The 14,306-nt window shown below is 47.3% G+C and overlaps 1 protein-coding gene across 2 annotated transcripts in view; it reads left to right on the top strand.

Moving 5' to 3' along the window:
* Trappc9 (trafficking protein particle complex subunit 9) overlaps positions 1-14,306 on the top strand; it is a 510,720-nt gene that overhangs the window by 31,350 nt on the left and 465,064 nt on the right. For both annotated transcript variants that reach the window (XM_076835401.2, XM_076835399.2), the window contains exons 6-7: positions 1,694-1,815; positions 8,781-8,906. In XM_076835401.2, coding sequence (XP_076691516.1) covers positions 1,694-1,815; positions 8,781-8,906 — 248 coding nt within the window. The remainder of the gene's footprint in view (positions 1-1,693; positions 1,816-8,780; positions 8,907-14,306) is intronic.

The following is a 14,306-nucleotide window of genomic DNA, read 5'->3' as shown; positions in this document are numbered from 1 at the left end:
GGAGTAGCATCTGGGAGCCTCTCCGGTGCTTTGATCCTGCGCTGCATGACAGAGGAAATGAGGTCCCATGTGAGAAGCAAACAGCCTACTTCATTCTTACCCCCTTTCCTTTCTCCAGGGGAAAAAGAATGATAATAATGCAAAGGTCATTTGTTAGCACTGATGAGACAAATTAAGACACCTTGTCGTTTATTAAATCCTAATTTGTGCCAGAATTGAATGTATTATAAGCCTGGGGAACACGCAGAGCAGTGAACATAGCGTGATGGTTACAACCCCCCAGGCTGGTCCTCAGAGCTCTTAGCAAGAACACTGTCCCTTGGGGACCTGCCCCTGCCCTGTACAAGTGGGGCTCCTTTTGAGCTCCTCTCTCTCGGGGCTGGCCACAGGAGGGCAGTCCTCGGAGCAGGAGTGCAGGGTGCTACTTTGTGGTAGTGCGATGACCACCCTGTGTGAACTTTGCTCCCAAGGGACCCCTGAGTTCTGTGGCACACAGACGGGTCACAGGCTCTTGTTGATCTGAATGTATTATTTGAAAAGGACATATTTTAGATATTTTTCTAAGTAAGGCCTTTCCTGTTATTATTTATAGTTCTTTCCTCTTATTTATTGCTATGATTTTTACAAAATTGATAAGAAACAAAACTGCAAGCCACCTGCCTTTCTGAGATTTTGATTAGAGTTCTTTGTCTTGTGGCTGGGAGAGAATTTTGCATGTGGAATTTTCTTTGTTCTTGGTTTGTGTTTTCTCTGACTATTTGTTGGTCTGTCACCCATTCATCTTTCCACTTATCTATTCATTCTCTCTTCTGTCTTGTTCCAACAAGTATTTGAGGCAGCTTACAGAATTAGAGAGTGAAGACATACAGGTGAGGAAGTTGGATGCAGATTAGAAACCAGGGTGAGCAAAGAGCTCATGGAGCTGGGAGCAGTGCGAGTAGCACACCCTGGTTGTGCACAGCTGCAGACAGTAGTGAACTTGTCCTCGGCCTAGGAAGGAATGGGGTGGGGTGCAAGGGGGTGCAAGTGTGCAGGGGGGTGTTGAGAGAAGCCCAGCATTTCCTGCTACTAGACCTTAGGAGTGTTCTGTGAAACCAAAGAACATTCCATCCTTTTTCTCCTGCTAGAATTCTCTATGTAGTTGGTTGTGTTTAAAATGGCGGTTTCTCCAAAACTCTTCCCTGTGGGGGCTTGATGGCTGGGGAATTAGGTGGTTCTGTTTATTGACTGGCTTTGGTCAGAAATAGACAATGACAGCCATGGAAAGGAGGGTAGTAGTTTTAGGTTATTTTTTTTTTTTAATGCTGTGTAGTTCAGAAAATGTTTCCTATGGTTTGTTTCCTTTGAGGATGCAGTGTGGGCCCTTGCCAGCAAGAAGAGCTTCAAGCTGAGAGAGGGCTGTGACTTCACCCATCTCAAGACGGCTAAGATGGTTTTTATAAACTTGTCACTTTTATGCCATGCATTTCATACTCTTTAATACAAAGTTCCAACAGGGAGGAAGACTTACTCAAAGTTAACTTTTAATGTAGTGCTTTGGGGGTAAGACTTGGAGGAAGAAGATGGTCTGTGAAGACTTTAAACGCTGTTTCCTGTTCAGAGTTGTTTAGGTTTTACCTTATTCATGCTTTTCTTTAACAAAAAAGTGACACTTAAAAAGCAAAAGATCATTGTGTGTTTCCTGCACTTGCAGGTGCCCTCACGACCAACGGCATAAACCCCGACACCAGCACTGAAATCGGGCGTGCCAAGAACTGCCTCAGCCCCGAGGACATCATTGACAAGTACAAGGAGGCCATTTCCTACTACAGCAAGGTGACTTTTCCACTGAATGTTTTGCGTGTTGCGTTGTTTCAGTCAGGAGTTCGTGGTGTGGTGTGTGTGCACATGTTGTTCTCAAGTGCATGATACTGTGCGTCTAAAGTGGGTTTTGTTTTAACACAGTATGTGTTTAATGAAGTATGTTTGGAAAAAAGGGAAAGAGGCTGTTGTCACCTCAGTAGTCCGATGACCATTATGAACCTTCAGTACCTGTCTTCTGTCTTCTTTGTCACTGTGCACTATTCATGTTGTGGAGGGGCTGCACTTACTGTCCTGTTTGCTGTGTGCTACAGTGTGTTTTTCATTCGGCATGTTGTGCATTTTTCTGTGCTATCCAGTCTTCCATGGTGTGATTTCTCATGATCTGTGGCATTCCATTTTCCAATGCAATATTCTTTTACTTTGGACTTAATTTTTTTCTTTTCTCCCGTGGTGCTAGGGATTGAGGCCAGGCCTTGCATGTGCTCTATCACTGGGCTACACCCCCAGCCTGAAGAAAGTTTTAAATTCCAAATGTTATTACCAAAATACTAAAAAGGGCCACTTAGGCGTGGGGAAGACCCAAGGCCCCTGCCCTCTGCCCTGTTCCCAGGGTGGCGCCTGTGAGACTGGACGTTGCACTTACAGGCGTGGGACCGGCCTGTCCGTGGTGCTGCCGCTGGCTTCGTCCACTCGCAGTACTTCAGTCATGCTGTCCTCCACCTCAGACCTCTGGGCTTTTGGGAGCACTGTGGGGACAGTGTGGGTGGTCATCCGTGCAGGGCTGTCACAGACTGTGCCTAGAGCGAGGGGAGACGCCCACTCTCAGCAGCTCTCCGCTGCCGCCTGTGCTCTGGGGTCCTCCTGTCGGAGGGTTAGGGTCCTCAGTCCCCGCTGCCGGGGCGCTTTCCCGAGTGTTCTTATTTCTATGGGGCACTATAGTCCCACTGACTGTGGGTCCTCAGGCGTATTCGTATGCGCGCGTGAGTGGTCAGCCTCGTCCCCTGAACCCTCCCTCTCTCACGCTCCCTCCCCCGCTGGCCGGCTCTCCTGACCACCTGTTCCTGTTGTTGTTAACTAGTGCGTTACAGTCACACAGAGCAGCATTCTCTGTCCGGTGTTTGTCCCTGGATGTGGCAGTTTGGCAGGTATCAGTCCCCAGTGCCTCCCTCTGGCCCCCTCCTGCCTCCCTCTCCTCTCTGCCCCCTTCTGTCCTCTTGGACTTGTTTCTGTTTTTGTGAGATCCCTTTTCTACCCGACGCCCCCTCCCCGCCCCGTGTGCACGTGAGAGAAAGCGCTGGCCCTTGGCTTCTGAGTCTGGCAACTCACTCAGCATGGTGTCCCCAGCTCCATCCCCTCCCTTAGCAGCGTCAGTACAGGCGCCAGGCTTTCCTTATTCAGCTTTCTGAACATTCTTGTACATAAACTCTTATGTTCTTGTGTGAATATTCCTTTATGTTAGATTTTTCTAGACATTTACTCACTGGATGTGACATTAACATTTGTCATAGGTCATTTTCAAGTTGCTTTCTAAATTCCTTCTCTAATAGAGAATGAAAAGATAAACAATTATGAGAGAATTATATACTTAAGCAATGCATCATTCCTAAATAGTATTTGGTTTTGATTTTTCCTTCCATGATCATAAACAGTGTTCTGATAAATAAATAGCCCAGTAGATAAAATTTTTTGTTCTGATTTTTTTTTTTTTTTTTTAAATGGTGCTGGGGATCAGACCCAGGCCTTGTGCATGCAAGGCAAGCACTCTACCAACTGAGCTATATCCCTAGCCCTGGCCTGATTTTTTAAATGGACAGCATTCTTAGAAGTAGACTTGACACATTTTTAGGCCTGTATATTCCTATGTTGTTCTCCAAAAAGGTTATACTAACAGTTTAAACTCCCCCCAAAACACTAGCTGTTGTCCTTTTAAAATATTTGACAGTATACTGGCAGAGGTAATTATTTTAATTATTTTAGTGGACATTTTAGTTATTTTACTGGACATTTATCAATTGTTAACTGTTTGATTTTATGAATTATCCTTCTGTATTCTTTATATATATCTAAGTTAGAGTGCTTTTCTTATTGCTTTATAAAAGTTCTTTGTGTATTATAAATGTTATTTTCTTGTTTATCATAGACATTGCAAATCTTATTTTTTTTTTCCTTTTGTGGTGTTGGGGATTGAACCCAGGGACTTACACATTCTAGGCAAGAGCTCTATCCCTGAGCTATACCCCCAGCCTGCAAATCTTTTTCTTAATGTTATTTGTGTTTAAATTTTGTTTATAAGGTTTTTCTTTTTGGCTGTGGTCAAAAACATATTTGTAACATAGTGATTGCTCTCTTTATGACTTTTATGTTTGGTTATTTGCTTAAAATACTTTCTTTCCAATAGAATAAAACTCTTTCAGTTTTTATCTAAAATGAGCATGACAATAGAACTCATCATAGAGTTGCAGTTAGGAGAAGCTGATAATATGCACAGTATGTTTGTGTTGGCTATTATGGATATTTTAAAATACTGATACCATCTATGATTTATTTTGTCTGCATTATGGCATAGGAATATAACTTATTTTTCCAGGCGATTATCTAACCGTCTCACTATAATTTATTGAATTCATATTTTTTCCTTGACTTGAAATCTCATTTTAAATGCACTTTATCTATTTCTGAGCTCTTCATTTCTTTGTATGAGTGTGTCACTCCTTCTGTAGCACCATGAGAGTCGCTTGTCTCATATCTAGTCGTTGGGTCCTTTCCCTCCTGACCTCCCTGCCTCCTGTTTTCCTGGCAGTAGAGAGAGGACCGCATCTGGGTCCTGATGCTTGCTGGGTGGGTGTTCTTCTGTCTGACCAAACCCCAGCCCACCTTTTTAAAAACAATTTTTTTTAGACATTGATGGACCTTTATTTTGTTCATTTATTTATATGTGGTGCTGAGAATCGAACCCAGTGCCCCACATGTGCCAGGCAGGTGCTTTGCCCCTGAGCCCCAGCCAGCTCTGCCAGCCCAACTTTTAACTAGTTCTTTCCTCCCTTCCTCAATTTTCTTGTCTAATATGGTGGATTTATTATTCCTGAAGAACTCTGAAGGACTTTGCTTGGTTTTAGCTGTTATTCATCTTTCAGTCTCCTTTGGGCTGGGCGGGTTCCTTAATCTAAAGGACTTTGTTTAAGGTAGAATCAGCCTGGCATGTTGATGGCGCATGTGGTACTTCTGCTTAGCCTGGAGACATCATTTCATCTTTATGTGCCGTTGTTTTAGGTCCCTCTGTTTAGTATTAGGGCTTTCCCCTCTAGAGGGATTGAAGCCAGGGGTGTTTTACCATTGAGCCACATCCTGAGCTCTTTTTATTTGAAAAAAGAATTTTTTTAGTTGTAGATGGACACAGTATCTTTATTTTATTTATTTTTATGTGGTGCCGAGGCGAACCCAGTGCCTCACATGTGCGAGGCAAGTACTCTACCACTGAGCCACAACCCCAGCCCTTTATTTTTTATTTGAGACAGGGTCTCACTCAGTTGCCCAGTCTGGCCTTGAACTTGAGACCTCCTGCCTCAGCCTCCTGAGTGCTGGGATCAGAGGTGTGTGTCGCCACCCCGGCATATTGTAGCTTTTTTCATGTTGCACGTGAGCACTGCTTTGATATTTATTCCTAGTTATAGTGTGTGTTTTTATTTATTTTGTGAATGAGAATTTTTTTGCCATTATATTTTCTTTAAAGGGGATAAATAGGCATTGATTTGTCAATGTTCATTTTATAAATAGCATTTAAAACAGCCCTTTCTTGTCTATTTTTAACAATTGTTTCCCGAGAGTAGCACAGTGGTGATAGCGGGCGGCTGAGGGGCGAGTGGTGTGCACGCACTGCAGTGTGCAGTGGCTGCCTTGGCCAGGAGAGAGCCCGTGGGACAACGTGGAGGCCACTTCTCTTGCTGTCATGGTCGAGCCTCTGGGCACAACAGGCGGCTGTCACTGTACTGGCCAGGCCTGAGCCTTGGTGGCCGTCTGGGGCCCTGTGGCAGGGAGCACTTGAGGCCCATCTGTATGGCAGGACTTGTCTGCCCTGGCGTAGCAGCTGTGGGTGGCTGCCATGAGCGTGCCAGCGCAGACCCCGAGTCAGACAGGACTGAGTGTGCTCCTCCCGTCTGCCATTCCTGGCTGTCTCATTCCCGTGAGGTCCTGTGTCCTCTGTGCGCTCCATTTTCTGCCCTTTCTAATGGGGAAGCTAAGGACTGTGGCCTGGAAACCTCGTGAGGGTGAGTGGCTTTCTGTATGTGAAGTGCCCACAGAGTGACAGGCTCATCAGACTGCTCAGTGGAGCTGGTCATTGTCTCCACCCTCCCTTCAGTGTTCTGCAGGGTGTGGGCAAGCGGTCCTCCTGGGGTGTGATGCAGGTGGAGGGGCAGCCTTCACACCCCGCCTTCCCTGCCGCTGCCTCTGCTCCTCGGCTTCACTTGGCTTTTTCTCTTCCTCTTTCTTCTTTCACCTCTGCAGAGAGGGCCCGTGACGGCCCTGCTGCTCCACCCCCAGATGAGCAGCCTGTGAGGTGGGTCTGTCATCAGGGAATGGCGGTGGCATAAAGGACGTGTGCACACAGGCACGCCATGTAGCCAGTCCGCTGTGCTTCCTCCCACTGGATTAGCAGGCAGCGCTGCCCTGCAGGTCTCCCGCACAGGGGTGCTGACGGGTCTTCTGAGCAGTCTCTCTCCTGGCTTCGTGAGTGCTTTCTTCATGGGTGTCTGATTTTTGACCCAGGAAGTTCTCTAGTGGGAGAGCTGAGATGGAGTCGTTCTGTTGAGATGCTGGTCCTTGTCTTTTGTGGTGGGAGGAACCGTAGACAGACAACATGAAACCTTCTGCTTTTCTATAGTTGGAGGGACCCCGAGGCTCAGAGAGGTCGCCCATCTTAGACAGTCACACAGGGGCATAATTTGGACAAGAAGCTTAGGTCATCAGATGCACACAGATGACAAGGCGGTGGTTTGGTGGGGTGGGCGGACACCTGCTTGCCTGGGTCCTGGTGTCTGACAGAGTCGTTAGTGCTCCCCGTAGTCACTTTCCTTGCAGCCTCTCCATGGCTGCTCTCTCCCTGTAGACAGTTTCTGGTCAGCAAGGGGTTCTGGACCAAACATGCTCTGCAGGGCTGTCCTCCTGGCTTGCTGAGGCTTTGAGAGCAGAAGCAGTCACAGAAGCCCCTTCTTGCTGGAGTTTGCCCCCCAGGTCAGCTCAGGCCAGACCTGAGCAGAGTGAGGGTGGCAGTGTGTGGTGCTGGGCCCCTCCAGTCCCTGGCCCGGCCCTTCCACTTGGGTCTGCCCAGGTGGTCTGAGTTCAGGTCTTGCCTCCTCAGTCACTTGCTTCGTGACTGTGGGCAAGAAGCTTTACTTTTTTTGGTCTCATTTTCTTTATTAATTTATTAATGAATAGGGGTGATACTTATTTTAGGTGTTTTGTTTTGGAATTGAGTGAGACAGCTCCCTCATTTACTTCTGAGATATAACTGTTCTGTGCTAGGACCTCGGTAGGTATGTCGAGGGACTCGGCAGTGAGCCTGGACACAGGCCTGCTTCTCAGAGCTCATGCTCCAAGAGGACGTCCGTACACCTCTAGGTATGTAGCAGGTTTTCAGTAACTGTGCCCATTGCTTTTGATACTTGGGGTTGAACCAGGATCACTTTATCACTGAGCCACATCCCCAGCAAGTCCCTGTCTCAATTTTTTTTTTTTTTTTTTTTTAAAATTTTGAGACAGTCTTGCTTAAATTGCTTAGGACCTTACTAAGTTGCTGAGGCTGTCCCTGAACTTCCTCTTGCCTCAGCCTCCCTAGCTACTGGGATTACAGGCCTGGCCACCACACCCAGCATTTCAACATTTTTTATTGGTCCATTATAGTTGTAAATAATGATAGGATTTGTTGTTACACATTTCTTTGTGATATAATTTAAAATATATAAATTTAACCAAAAATATGTGGAAAAAACATCAAGTTGACACTTTTTTTCTCACTTATAGAGAAACAATTTAAGAGTTTTGAAGGAAAAGTATTCATTTTATTTCAACAGAATCAAATTCCTCCATTAATTCGCTGTGGTGTTGTTAAGTGGTGTACACAATTGGTAGAGTTTTGAGTTCAGGCGTGGTCTTAGGTAAGTTTACGCAGTCCATTTTCCTGATCATCCTCGATAACTGCCTGTAGTGCGTTACAGGTTCTGTGTGAGTCACGGGCGTGGAGAAGGGGAGAGTGATGACGTGGCTTTTCTTGCTCCATAGTTAAAAATCATGTCCCACCTCACATGTGATCTTAGTGAGATGATGACTGGCTCCCTTTCGCTCTCTGAGCTTGGCAAGTTGGCAGGCTGTGTTTTTAGGAGCAGTCCTACCTTGCCAGGCTCACTCAGGTCCACAATGCCCAAATGCTTTGATTGCCGTGTTAGCGCCTCTGCTAAAAGAATATTAGTGTGTTATCCCTGCCCCTCTTAGGTCCTCCTAAGTACTAATCCACATGGGCTTCACCTCTACAAACTTTGCTTCAATTTTAAGAAAGATTTCCCCAATTCCATCAATTGAAAATTACTCCAACTGGGCTAACTAGCAATGATGCTCAAAAAGTACACTAGTCAAGTCCAAGCCAGGGGGCCCATCTGAGAACCCTGAAGTCTGAAGCTTTGCTGGTCTCAAGTACTTCGGGTAAGGCATCCTCAACCTGTATTTTGAAATTTTGTGAAATATTAAGCTAATGTTGTTGTATTATTTTAATGAATGCCAGTGTATTTACAGGGGCAACTGTATGTCCACCCAGTCCCATGAACCTCTCTTGTACTTGTGTAGGATATACTTTCTGAGAACCGTGTTCTCCTCCCTTGGTGTGGTGGGGGCGAGGTGGTTGCAGGATTCGTGTGCTCAGGATGTGCTGTGTTGTGAAATGGCAGTAACTTGTTTTTTAACTGAGGCGCCTCCTTTATACCCTACAGTACAAGAATGCTGGAGTGATTGAATTGGAAGCCTGTGTCAAAGCTGTACGTGTCCTGGCAATTCAGAAGAGGAGCATGGAAGCTTCGGAATTTCTGCAGAATGCAGTGTATATTAATCTTCGACAGGTGAGTCTGTTCCGCCTCTAGGAATTGGTACATGCTCATGGAGTTTCTCTCTCCTGACCCAGCCTGTTTCTCTGTGCTGGAAAACACTAAATGGCTTGGAAAGGACTATGGAATTGTAGTTTGGTAGCCAAATGAATGTAGTTATTCATAGATTTTACTTCTTTCTTTTATGGTATTTTACTTTAAAAAGTCAGAACTTGGACTGGGGTTGTAGCTCAGTGATTGAGTGCTTGCCTTGAATGCGTGAGGCACTGGGTTTAATCCTCAGCACCACATAAAAAAATGAATAAATAAAATGTATCATCTATATCTAAAATATATATATATATATATATATATATATATATATAAAAGTCAGAACTTGCTGTCCCTCTGAGTTTTTCTGATTGGAGAAGCAACTTGGCCTCCATCAGCCTTGTGCTTGCACGTGCTTCAAGGCTCTTGCCTTGACTTGATCTCTTGTGAAGTGCTTGCCATTTGTAACCATCCTGGGTGTCAGGTTTATAAGATGAAGTTCATGGAGGTACTTTTTTATATTGTTCCTTTTGCCCAGCATGCACTCCCCAAATGTTAGTGAAGTCTGAATCTGTATAGGTTTAACAAAACCAAGTCATTAAAGCATGTGGTCATAGACTGATAATGCCAGTCCCCAGACTGATGGTCTGAGGAGGATCTTAGGCAGTCAGCTGGTCTAAGTTGGCTCTTACAAGGAAAGCCAAGGGGAACTGAGACTCCAGAGTGCAGCATGTGGTAGGGGTCAGTGATGACCCTGAGAGGGTCAGGGTAACCCCTGGTTTCTGCACATACTGGTCAGGCTGGGCTTGAGAAGCACAAACTGCACGAGGTGTGAGGGCCCATGAGGTGCAGCTTTGGGCATAAGAAAGACTGAGGTGAGTAGGTCTGGGGCCTAGGTGAGAGGGGGCGAGGAGGAGGGGAGGGGAAAGAGACTTTAAAGTCATTTTCTACTTGAACATATAAGAAAGATTGACTCATAACAAGATGTTCATCTAATTCAACATTGGTGCTTTGCCATGCTGACTGCAGAGATCATTAAGTGTTTCAATGGAAAGTAAAAGCTTAAGTAGAAACGAAATAACAGGGTTAACCAGCATCTTAGAGTTGGTGAGTGTCCATGACTTGATCCTCTGTGTGTATACAGCCAGTCTGTGAACAAGGAGATGTTTTAATCTAATGGTCAAGCATATGGACTCCAGACACAGACTGCTGGGCTTGACTGTGCCTTTGCTCCCCGGGGCATGACATTCAGCCTCTCTGTGCCTTAGATCCCTCTCTGTAAAGCACATCTGTTGCCCCTCAGGCCCCTCGTTGCAGCTCATTTCCTAGATGAGACACTGAGAGTGAGGCTACAGAGTGGGGTGTGGAGGGGCAGCTGTCAGCTCCACACCAGAGGAAGAGACCAGAACAGAGAAAGCCAGTGGCCTGAGGACAGACAGACAGCCTTTTGCATAAGGAAGTGAGCACCAGGTGGACCGGGGCCAGGGAGGAGGTCGGTATTGTTAGGAAAGGCTGGAGAGGCTGTGGTCTTGGCTTGCCTTCAAGTTTTCAGTAAAGGTGGGCAGGGGCAGCAAGGGGAGGCTGCCCAGGGTGAGGCTGGCAGCCCTCAGTGGTGCGGGGTGAAGAGCCACGGTGTAGATTTTGTGAGCATTTAGCTCCACTCTTGGGTGGGTCGTGCAGGGTTCAGTGCTGTGCCAGGCCATGGATTCAGGTATGATGAGGGTGTCGTCCTTGCCCTGAGCCCTGGTGGTCTTGATCGCCCGTGCACGGCATACACAGTCCTGGTGAGGTGGGTGCCGACACAGACCTGGGGTATGAGGCTGGGCTCCCCTGCAGATGTGCACTCAGGCGAGGGAAGGGGGCTGGAACGACTGTTTGGGGGGTAGTGAGGCTGGGAGGGGCCGCGAGGGTGGGTGAGCTCCTGGTGGGGAGCATGTGTAAGGGTGAGGCTTGCTGGGTCTCACCAGCAAGACCAGAGAGGGTGCTGGGGAATGTGCTGGCTCAGGAGCAGGCACTCAGGCCAGGGCTCAGACCCTGCCTTTGCCTCCTTGTGGCTGTGTGACCTCAAGCAGAGTCACTCAGAGTCCTAACCCTCAGCTCCCCATCTGTGATGTGATATGCAGCCAGCTCACATGGGAGCAGGAGGAACAGGTTAGCGACTCAGGGTTCTGTGCTGTTTGGTGCCCACCCTGGGGAGGGACTGTGGTGTTCAAGTGTTAACAGGCTTCAGAACCACCTGGTGTTTTGAAACAGAACCCGGGGGCTGGAGCTGTGGAGTGGCAGCCATTCCACAGGGCAGGGGGCTCTGGGCCCTGGGACTCAGCCGCTCCAGCACTGGTTCGCCTGTGCCTCTGAAGGCGTGCACGCCTGTGACCATAGCTGCTGCAGGTACCTTTGCAAATTAATCTGGAAACTTTGGGTTTGCTGTGAAAGTGTTTTTACAGGTGGGCAGATAAATACACATATTTTACAAAATACCATGTTTTCACTTAACATGTGTGGGCATTGGCTGCCATTCTCATGGCGCTGCCTTCAGTGTTGCTCGGTTCTCCTGCAGAGCACTAGAGGTCAGCAGAGCCTCACTGGAAGGGCCGCCACCGCTCCCTGCTGTGGCGCGGTGCCAGTGTGGGCGCTCGGCCGTCTGCATCCTCCCAAGTGCGCCTCTGTGCTCTGGGTGACTCATCTCTGTGTTTGTTTGCCAGGCGAGCAGGCAGCAAGATGAGGAGTTCTGGTGGTTTTGGGATCACAGTGAAGGGAAGGGCTGGTGGTTTTTCTGAAACAGAACAAGCATTTGGTTCTTGATCCAGTGTGTTCATTGTAGCATGGATGAGTTGTGTCTGGATTGTCAAATGTGGAAATTTTGGAAGGAGCTGAGACCTGGTTATTGCAGGTTCCTTCTATCCTCGGAGGCCCTGAACAAACCTCAGAACTGGTATATGATGCTTTTGGATTGAGTGGGTTGAAAATGGTCTCTTTACAGAAGTCAGGGCAGGACACCTCTGTTTTGTGTGCAGGGTCTTGGATTGGTCTGCTTTTTCTTTAAGTTGTTAAGGCAAGTGGTTTATGATAATTATCTAACACTGACAAATGGCGGCAACTGTGCACAAATTGCATTAGATATGAGGATTCTACAGGCAGATGAGAAGGTAGAGCTGAGAGAGAAGGAGCTCAGGTTTCAGCCTCCTAGATTTAGGTTTAAACCACTGTTTTGTCACTGTGAGACCTGGAGTTGTTATGTAACCTCTCTTGGCCTGTTTCCAAACCTGTGAAATGGGAACGATAATAATAATCTCTTCTAGACACACCAGTTTCAAGTGCTACAATGACGCGTGCCTAGGGCGACCCCCTGTTGGGCACTGCTGAGGCTGAGTAGGCATGTCTGCCTCCTTGATGGGTGCCAAAGGAGGAAAGGCAGCTCATGTAGGTTGAGGGCCCATCACAGACACTTTACGAGGCTGTGCAGGTGGCTATTTAACCATTTAAATTCCGTGTTCCGGGGCAGTCATCTCTGTTGGAGAGGAGGCACCTCAGGTCACGAAAGGTGCCAAGGCTCATCTAAGGTCAGACTGTGTGAGAGGTGAGCACACCTGCTCTTTCCTTCACCTGCTGGGCACATAGCAGGCCATCTGGAGGCACTGTGTCACTGCCTCCTGCCCTTGAGTATTCAGCAGAGCAAACTGGTCCTACACCGATGGAGCTTGAAGTCAAGGGGGAAACAGGTATTGAGCAGAAAAGCAGAGAAGGAGAAAATTCTGCTGCACAGATCTGTGGCATTTTTTGGTTGGGGCTACTCCAGTGGTTTTAACCCTAGGAAAATAAATTTTGTTACTACGAAAATAAGACAAAAGGCAAAGCCTCTGCTCAGACCAGGTTAACTGAGACTCCTGGCAGTACTTACTGTTAATAAGCTCACTGGCAGTACTCGCTACTCACTGAGTAACCAGCCCGTTGCAGGCACCTGGCCAGTGCTTTACAGATAATGGACAACTTTGCTAAGTAGTTTGTGGTACCCAACTTTAGAGAGAGAGAAATCAAGGTCGGGGACCCAGATTATCTGACGAATTTCACCACTGCTGTTTAAATCTAGTTTGCCATGCTCGTAAAGTCCAAGTACCACTGGGTGCTGGTGCATACCTGTATTCTCAGCAACTTGGGAGGCTGAGACAGAAGGATTGCAAATTCAAAGCCAGCCTCAGCAACTTAGAGAGACTCTGAGCAACTTAAGCTCCTGTACTGCATTATGTAACTTTCCCTGAACAACCCAATAACCCAAGTGACTTATAGTAAGGAATTATAGTAAGGAATTGTTTGGAAAACTAAGAATGGGCTGGGGATGTGGCTCAAGCAGTAGCGCGCTCGCCTGGCATGTGTGCGGCCCAGGTTTGATCCTTAGCACCACATACAAAGATGTTGTGTCCGCCGAAAACTAAAAAATAAATATTAAAAAAAAATTAAAAAAAAAAAAAACTAAGAAAACTCCAACCTTACCAGTTGTGGGAAGGTGCTCTGGCTGCCTGCAGAGCTGGGATGATTCTGAGTCATTTGAGAACTTTTTGTGACACTATTGACCAAGACCTGCCACCTCTTGGCCCTTGGTTGATTTGTCTTCAGAGTCATTCGAGTTCTACGCAGGCTGCTCTGTTCAGATGTAAGGACAGCCTCTTCAGTGTTTGATGCTCTCCCTTAGTGAAGCTGTTGCTAAGGAAACCTGCAAGAACCTGGTGGATGCAGGCGTCCATCGTGATCATAACCCCAGAACTTTGTGTCAGTTTAAGCTCAGAATTGGAGGTCTGGCAGTCTGGAAAAGGTTCTTTCAGAAAAAAGGGAAGTGTAAGAAAGCAGCTTAGTTGAGGCTGTGACATGCCACACAGCTGGCAGCCTGCTTGGCTTCCTGAGGTGGCTCATGGGGAATTCCTGTTCTTACGATGAAACCCTTGGGTGGGGAGGGAGGAAAGGCAAGTTTCTCACTGGAGAAGGCACTGAGTTGAACAAGTGTCAGGGATATGGTTGTCACCTTGTTTTTAGGAGAGGGGAGTCTCGTGGGAAACAGGTGTAGAAACAGCTCACTCTCAGTGAGGTGTCAGAGTTGCAGAGTAATGAGCAGTCAGTGCCTCGTGAGGCCTGGCTGCCCTTTGGATGGAGTGCTGCCTGTGAAGGGTGGGACCCTCGTACCCAGCCCTTCACACGCTGCGGGTCTCTGTTTGCAGCCCAATACAGTGATGAAAGAGGAGAGGACTAGTGTCAGAAGAAAGCCAGAGGCTGGAGGAGTTGTTGGAAATGAAGCTCAGGGATGACAGTGGTGCCTCAGAATCTCCCGCCTGGGGACACGCCAGCAGTTGGTAGATGTCTAGCTCACGGGCATTGTGGATCCTGTAGCCCATTGAG

The sequence above is a fragment of the Callospermophilus lateralis genome, chromosome 16 (assembly GCF_048772815.1).
Source record: "Callospermophilus lateralis isolate mCalLat2 chromosome 16, mCalLat2.hap1, whole genome shotgun sequence".
NCBI lineage: Eukaryota > Metazoa > Chordata > Mammalia > Rodentia > Sciuridae > Callospermophilus > Callospermophilus lateralis.
This window is presented reverse-complemented; position numbering and strand designations above follow the sequence as displayed.